The 8279-nt window shown below is 41.5% G+C and overlaps 5 protein-coding genes across 5 annotated transcripts; all 5 read right to left on the bottom strand.

Moving 5' to 3' along the window:
- Positions 1-948: 948 nt before the first annotated feature.
- Positions 949-2184, bottom strand: TM35_000074690 (uncharacterized protein; the record flags this gene model as incomplete). Its single annotated transcript, XM_029023915.1, has 1 exon — positions 949-2184. One exon carries the CDS (start codon positions 2182-2184, stop codon positions 949-951), a length of 1236 nt encoding a protein of 411 aa, XP_028885111.1.
- A 529-nt stretch (positions 2185-2713) lies between these two features.
- TM35_000074680 (PAP2 family protein) lies at positions 2714-3313 on the bottom strand (the record flags this gene model as incomplete). Its single annotated transcript, XM_029023914.1, has 1 exon — positions 2714-3313. One exon carries the CDS (start codon positions 3311-3313, stop codon positions 2714-2716), a length of 600 nt encoding a protein of 199 aa, XP_028885110.1.
- A 318-nt stretch (positions 3314-3631) lies between these two features.
- Positions 3632-4963, bottom strand: TM35_000074670 (uncharacterized protein; the record flags this gene model as incomplete). The annotated part of the gene is made up of 1 exon (XM_029023913.1): positions 3632-4963. One exon carries the CDS (start codon positions 4961-4963, stop codon positions 3632-3634), a length of 1332 nt encoding a protein of 443 aa, XP_028885109.1.
- A 369-nt stretch (positions 4964-5332) lies between these two features.
- Positions 5333-6325, bottom strand: TM35_000074660 (uncharacterized protein; the record flags this gene model as incomplete). Its single annotated transcript, XM_029023912.1, has 1 exon — positions 5333-6325. One exon carries the CDS (start codon positions 6323-6325, stop codon positions 5333-5335), a length of 993 nt encoding a protein of 330 aa, XP_028885108.1.
- A 514-nt stretch (positions 6326-6839) lies between these two features.
- TM35_000074650 (putative quiescin sulfhydryl oxidase) lies at positions 6840-8279 on the bottom strand (the record flags this gene model as incomplete). The annotated part of the gene is made up of 1 exon (XM_029023911.1): positions 6840-8279. A coding segment is annotated over one exon (1440 nt), but the record flags the coding sequence as incomplete, so codon positions are not given.

Raw genomic sequence — 8279 nt, 5'->3', positions numbered from 1 at the left:
AAAAAAAAAAAAAAAAAAAAAAAAAAAAAAAAAAAAAAAAAAAAAAAAAAAACACCCATGGAAGATATATCAGTTGTTCCTTCCGTAGAACTGAGAGATCCCATGTGCATTGGAATATCACGTCCATTTGAAAATCACAAAGCAATAACAGAAGGGAAGAACAACAATAGTGATAGCAAAAGAAAAAGATTTTCTTTTCTTCTCATAGGCAAGAATTCAGTTCAGAGATATTCTCTTTTTCTACAATATAAGAAACAAAATAATAGCAAAGCTCTGAAAGCAGTGAAAGCACAAAATGTCAAAGAGAAGGAAAAGGGGGAAAAAAAGAAAGAGTAATGAAGCTGAGAATATAATATGTGCTTTGCATTCCTTTTCAGAGAATAGTTCTTATTACCTGCTGATATCAACAAACAGCAAATCCACCTTTTTGCTTATCTACTCACACACATACACACACATTCCACTCCATTTTTTTTTTTGTTCCGTAGTTTCTGTAGTCAGTGATTTTATGTTCTACAAGCTGACAAGTAACAAAAAAAATACTGATCCATAAGACTAACGAGAAAAGATTATGCTAAAAAAAAAAAAAAAAAAAAAAACATTTGACCAAAATATCACTCAAAGATTCAATGCCCACCTTTCTTCTAATTGACAATACATTTAAAAGGTTGTCAGTGTAAACACTTGACTAAATACAGAAAGTATATATCAGGCACAAGAACAGGGACTTGGGTCAAGTAAGAGAAATAATTGGTAAAACAAAAAAGCTGATCAATGAGAATGTGATCATCAAATAGCAATCACTTATAACCGCAGAAAACTGAGTAGAAAAAAAAAAGGTCAAGAGAGTCAAGCAGCAATACATATATATATGTGTATATGTGTCTTTTTTTTTTTTCCTCTTTTGTTTTCTGAGAGAATGAGAAAAATAAACGTGGATCGCAGCTTTTAGGTAGAGGATTTTTTCTTCTCCTTATCTGCATCCCTATGACTCTCCTTTGATGATAACGATGTTACTGATGGCCGCGGCGATGATGATGATGATGATATAGTGGCATCACGTAAACGAGGTTTAGTGAAACTAATTGGTACTAATGGGGCGTAATTCTTTGAAGGGGAGGCGGTGTTATCCCATTCCCCTCCCTCCGTAGAAGAAGATTCCACTCCTGCTGTTCCTAATGGTGTTCCTGTTGGTGTTTCGCCAGAGACAGATATTGGCATGGATGTATCTATACGTCCCTTCACTATAATAGGTTTGGGATCATTTTTTCGATCTCTCTCTCCCTCTGGCTTGAGGATTAAGTACAAGGTAAGGAAATTCACAATGGTATTCTGCACTGACTGATCACGTTCATCATTATGACCGCCTTCCACTAAATGATGTAAACATGGTCCTTTAAAAGCATCATTTACCGCCATAGAGTGCATTGGCAACACAAAGTCATCATCCTCTCCGTGAAATATAAATGCCGGTACAACACATTCAGACGCGTATTTCAAGGCATCCAAGTCATCAATATCGAATGCCGCCCGTTTCGCAATTCTTTTTCGAATGCGATCTACAATACTATCTACGAGAGCTGATGGAATCCTCTTGGATCCATGTTGCTTCACCAAGTCCTTAATAAGCAGGCGAAGGGCCGAGAAGGGAGAATCACAGACGATGCACTTAATAGACCGGTCCTTTGCGGCGTACATGATGGAAGTGACGGCGCCCATGCTGCGGCCCCAGAGCCCAATGCCGTCCACATCCGGCTGCGCGGCGAGATACTCCACGACGGCCGCGAGGTCCTGCCGCTCGTAGAAGCCGAGCGAAATGAACTCCCCGTCCGACATGCCGCTGCCGGAGGCGTCGAAGGTGAAGAGGGTGAAGCCGTGCCGCAGTAGAAACAACGCCTCCATCGCATCGTAGCGGGAGCCGCAGTTGCCGTGCAAATACACCACGCACGGCCGGCGGTCCCCGTCGAGTGGGCGGAACCACGAGCACTGCACGGCCATTCCCCGCATGTTGTAGAGAGTGAGATCTGTGCGGTTGTAGCGGGTGGGGTCGTCGTCGCCAATGCGGAATACATCCGGGCCGAGATCCACGAACGGGTCGTACTGCGCCCGCGGCGGGCGAATGATGAGATCGCAGATGGAATCAAATACACCTTTGCCAGAGGCAAGATACCGCACAGCATCCATGGCAGAGAAAGCCATCAATTCAACACCCACAGAGACAAAAGGAGAATATATATATATATATATATATATATAAGCAGATATTTATCTAAAGTAAAGATATGATAATGATCTTGGAAGAGAAAACAACTGACGGTGAGGGCGGCAGAAAAGAAGAAAAAAAAACTAAACGCCGTGAGGTCTAGTACCTCTATAGTAAAAACTATAGTGCCCTATCTATCTTCCCTATAAGAGAGAGAGAGAGAGAGAGAAGGAGAAAGAAAGTGAAAAAAAAAAAAAAAAAAAAAAAAAACGGAAATAAGAGCAGAAAAAATAAAAAAAAAAAAAACAAGCATAATAGTGCATTAAAAACAACAAAAAAAAACTTCTTTAAGAAGGAAACGGGTACATACTCAATATGTAATGTGAAATAACGCGCATCTTAGGGAGTAATAGAACATTCTGAAATAAACAACAGAAAGCACAAAAACAACCGTAGTAGAGAGAAATAAAATCACTTACGCGGAGAATGAATAGATAAATAAATAAAAACTTAACGGATGTATTGTGTCCAACCTATACAGAACTCCCTTATTGGTGCAACAGCTATCGCCACCTGCCTTAGCAGGGAATCCCCAATTGGTGTAGTACATAAATAAGCATTTAAAATACCTAATACTACACCCACTAACACCTGTATAGTGGTATGAAACTCATTGTATATACGACCATATGATACGAATATAGATGATAATAGCAAAAACGCCCACATCCCTAATGGAATAGGAATACCGTATATGCCAGCCTTACGAACCAACCATGTTGTAAAGAAAAACATAAACTGTGCATGATCACTTGGCATACCATGTAAGCTTGGTGCCATTTTATAAGAAGTATCATGTAATCGACTATTTGGTCTAGGACTTTGAATGAAAGCTTTTAAAACGGCATTAAGTACTGTGTTGTGTATAAAACCTAATAAAAGAATAAGAGCGGGTGTTTGCTGTGGTGATAATGTAGCACTAGCGAGTCCAGCTACAAATATCACTATAACAATGGGCAACAAACTTGAAAGGGCAAACACAAAACTCAGAGGATCTTGGCTGTCGTAAAAAGCCGCTGTCATTGTCCATACACGCCATCTCTCATTCATTATCTAAGTCAGAAGAAGAAGAAAAAAATAATAATAATAATAATCCTGAATAAGAATAAGAAAAAAAAAGAAGGTTTTCTCTTCTTATCAAGAAAGATGCGCAAGTCATACATACATACACGTCACGCGCGTAGAGACAGAAATACCAACAAGGAAACGAAAAAAAAAGAAAAAAAAAAACGAAAAACCGTTAAGCGTTGCCACTTATTCATTCACCACTCCAAATGACAATATGTGAGTAGACATGTGTTTGTACGAGTCCAAAACCACACCATTTTTTTTTTTTCTTGTTGTTGTTGTTGTTGTTGTTGTTGTTGTTTACAGTTGTTCATCCACGTCAAAGACGTCATCTTCTTCACCACGTTCCTTCTCCTCTAATGCACCAGGTTTGTTGCGATGCCAATACTTCACCTCTGCTGAACAGGAGGCGAGAAGATTTCCCAAGGGACTCCACGCAATGGCATTTATTGGATTGGCAACATCTCTAAAACGATCATGTGCATTTTCCACAACTGCAGCTTCGTGAATAACAACATTCACTCCATCCTGCCGCGGAGTTCCCTCACATGCATCTAATATCCAGTACATAAGACTTCCATCCGCCCCGGCACTAACAAATAAATCCGGCACATGTGGATGCCACTCCACGCGTTCCACTGACTTTGAGTGCGCCTCATACGAGACCATTTCACGCACCATTCGAATATCCCAAAGTTTCACCGTACAATCTTTTGATGCGGAAATAAGTGTCGTTCCATTCGGGTTCCAGCGCACACAATTGACAGACTGTGAGTGTCCCTGCAAGGCGGCAATACTCCCGCGTGCGGCGGTGCGCGGGTCCCAGAGCCGACAATCCCGGTCTTGACTCCCTGTGAGGATGAGGGAGTGGAACGGGTGCCAATCCACCGTCACCACATCCCCGCCGTGGCCCTCCAACTTCACTTCTTCCCGCGCCTGCTGGGGATTGGAGCCAACGGCGTTGGTGTCCCACACCCGTGCAGAGCCGTCCTGGCCGCAGCTGCAGAACTTGCCTTCTAACGGGGCCCACGTCACCTCACGGACGGCACGATGATGGGAGTTAAACTCAGCGACAAGCACAAAGTTAGATAACCATAGTTTTACCATACCTGCATCATCACCACTGATGATCAAATCACTCCTAGTCCCCCATGTTATGGCTCGACAAGGACGATGATCTTCATGTGCCACCGTTTTAACTTCCACACCAAATGTATGTCCATTGAAAAGAAGAAATTCACCACGACCAGTAGAACACAAAAGACGACGTCCATTTGGTGCCCATTTTAAATTCATAAGTGGTACACGGGTGTGTCCTCCACGTGTATCAGGGTGAAATGATGTGTTAACCCATTGTGTACATAAAGCTGTACTTGGGTTAAATGGGGTCTGTGCAGCAGGTAACATATCTTTCGAATAATAGGGATGTGGATCTACATGATACCCATACGGGGTGTTATGATGTAAGAGACGCGTCGTCACATGTCGAATAGCAGAAGAATAGAAATCAACAGGGCGTTGACCATGAATTTTTTTTCGTGGTACATATTCATCATATTCCTGACCTCGTTGACGGAAACGAGGTGGTGGTGGTTGATGGTTACTAACTCGAGTACCATCCCCTTGTTCCATTTTTTTTCTTTCTTTTATTCCTACTTTATTTTATTTTTTCTTGTTTTTTTTTCTGTCCCCTCTCCTCTTTCACTCAAACAGTACTCTCTTAAAGCCACTGTGATCTCTTCCTACTACTATTACTATTGAAATAAAGTATACATTGACACACACACAGAGAGAAAGAGAGAGGGAGAGAAGAAAAATGATTTATTGTTATGTTATTAAGAAATTTTTCACAGCCTTCCATATGAAGAGTAGGGGAGGTGTGCGCAAGTACATCACCTTATATCACACACAAACACACCTATACAATATCACACTAACAAATCTAATCATTTCTTTTTCTTTTGATTCCATTCTTTCTCTATTTCTCTTTTTGTAGTTTATCTAACAAGTTGTGAATAGTACATGACATGATGCCCGCTGGACAGAGACTTTAGAGCCGGGTGAAAGATGTACCGGCTCCCCGTCAAGCTGCATGACAACATCTAAGGAATTCTCACTATCATCTGATGCCTTAGAAATGGTAAACTCCAATTCTGAAACACCAGAACACTCACATACACCATCTTCTTTAAGGATTACACCTTCTACAGCCTCGCGGCTTAACAAATGCCAAAGACGTAACCGTGTTGCCTCAGCCGTTGCGTAGGTGACACTTAATGTTGAATGTTTATAAGTTGCCGTTGGTGTAAGTGTATAATAACGATGCTGTAGTGGCATCTGAGATGCTATTAATAGTTTTATGGGAGACTGAACTACTAAAGAAGAGCCTTTCATCTTTTTTATTTTGAAATCGCCTGAAACCAATTCATTTCGCATGGCTGTGTAAAAAGAACCCAATTTGTACTTCCCTCGTACCATTGGAAGAGCCATATAATTATCACCAACAGCATCCAAATGATGCAGACGTTGCACACTCTTTGCATAGGCACCAACAGCAATGTAGGATGCAATATACCGCACCACCTTATCGTTAACAAAAACCTTCCATAGAGGAATGGGCTCCACACGGCCCATCACAAAAGCCGAGACTGAACGTTCAGCGGAGTAAACACCGAGAGAAGTGGCAATAGAGTTTTGTAATCCACACGGCACTGGTACGATGGGTACAGTAAGAAGCGGATGACTCGGTGTAGCGGCTAATACATTCATCACAGAACTCAAAGTGCCATCACCACCGCAGACAATTACAGCATCAGTCGTGTTGGGGTGAACATTAAGGGCATGTATGATATTCTTCTCTGGCACGCACGTATCGTGATGTATGATACCAGCCTTGTCAAGATACTGTTGAAGTGCACTTGCAAACACCGAAGGACCCTCACGTGCTCCACTACGTGTATTGATGATTGTTATACAATTCTTAAATCGACTCATTCTTCTATCAAAGACAAAACCCAAATAAAAAATAAAAAAACACTTGGTACTCGAGAGAGCTTTAGATAAAATCTCCTGTATTTGGTTCCTCCCTTTTAAACGTATTGTTAAACATATGCAAGGTCTCCATTAAGAGAAATAAAAAATAAAATAAAAAAAAAAAAACAAAGATGATCTCCTGGGGAAAAAAAAACATAGAGAAGAACCCCACCAAAATGCACAGATAGAGGGAGAGAAAGAGAGACGACTCCCTTACTTACATAGAGAGAGAAAGAGAGATATACACACATATGCTTATAACAACTGTCAAAAAACAAAAAAAAAAAGATTCATATTAAAAGAGAAAAAAAGAGATATCTACTAACTCAAAGAAAAAAAAAAAAACATACTCGCATTCCTCACTAGCTACTCTAGTCCAACTTGAGAAGCCAAAGTCAAAGGGAGAGTAGGAGAGTAAGAGTTAAAGAAAAAAAAAGAGCTTTTCACAAACAAAAGAGTCCATTTTACTTTTCTTTCACACTCTCATACGATGCCGATGGCTAGTGTGAGATGATATATACTTTCCGCGAATACGGAGAATTCCAGCACCCACGGCCGTGACAATCACAAAACCAGTCAGAAAAACATGAATTGGAATCGGATCACGACGCACAACTTCCTCATTTTCCTTATGAACATCAGTTGGGGGAACTAATGTTCCCTTAGATATAATATTAGGCGACTCGCCAGCATCAACTCCACCACCACCACCACCATCACCAATTTTCCAGGAGACGGCATCAGGATCCCATTCATATCTTCTCTGAAGAAACTTGACCACCGCTTGTTCATCAAAGGTACCCAAAGAATTGTAGCACTCAGGGCACATTGTTCGAGTAGGAAATTGCTGTTTTGGAACTAATGGGTCATTGCTGGTATTTTCTATTGCCAACCGAGCGTTTACATTATTGTGGGCACGCCATAATTGTAAGAGAGGATCATCATCAAGTTTGAAATCAAATTGTAAAAAATGTTCTCGACAATGCTCACATGAAAAGAAATAACGCACATAATTTTGTATTATCTCAAGTGGATTAGCCTCCTTGTCAGCGTTAGCTGTAAGGGAATGGTAAAGAAGCCACATGGCGCAAGGAAATCCACGATACTCTGAAGATGAACCGCTACACGTGCGCCACTGCACCGCACGGGGTTTCCCCTCAAAAGGAATATGTGCAGCAATCACAGCACTCTGCCAACGTGGAACAGAAAACTCTTCACCACTCTCAAAATTTCGCACAACATCAAGTACAGAAGCAGCCTCAAGACCAGGGAGTGCATGTTCAACAAGACGAAGAAAATCTTTGAGTGCTTGTAGCCGATCCGGTGGGTTAAGACCCACAAGAGGTACTTCATTTAATAACGTAGAAAAAAAAGCACCCGCAATATCTGTAGGATATAACTTAGTTGTTTCAACAAACTGAGATAAAGAGGAAGAACCACGTTTAATCCAATCACTTTTCGCATCATAAAGTGCATGACGCATTTGAACACACCGCTCAATAGAAGCACCATCAAAATGCATAGTTTGTTTAATCAAGCGACGAGTCTCTTGACGAAGTCTTGAAAAACCATCATTACTATGATCCAAAGGAATAAACTGCATCATATCAGCATCACAAACCACACCAGCCTTATTACTACAGTTAGGTGGAACAAACAGAACAAGTTTAGGCACTGTAAGGATTCTATTATCACGACATGTACTTATTTCAACAGCACAGTTTATAGCGGCCACAGTGGCCATTCGCAACGGGTCTTCCTCCTCATAGCAGTCCTCCATTCGTGTGGCAAAGCTGTTCTTTTTGCGTGCCGTGGATCTGCAGTGCCCACACCCGTCGTTGTAGAAGAGCACCACCCACGGGCACATGGTGGCGCTGTGGTGGACGCTGTGCCACATCGTGCCGGCGAGGTCGAT

Source organism: Trypanosoma theileri (assembly GCF_002087225.1).
Source record: "Trypanosoma theileri isolate Edinburgh chromosome Unknown TM35_Tth_7_V1, whole genome shotgun sequence".
Taxonomy (NCBI): domain Eukaryota; phylum Euglenozoa; class Kinetoplastea; order Trypanosomatida; family Trypanosomatidae; genus Trypanosoma; species Trypanosoma theileri.
The sequence above is the reverse complement of the archived record's forward strand: the minus strand, read 5'-3'. Positions and strand labels throughout refer to the sequence as shown.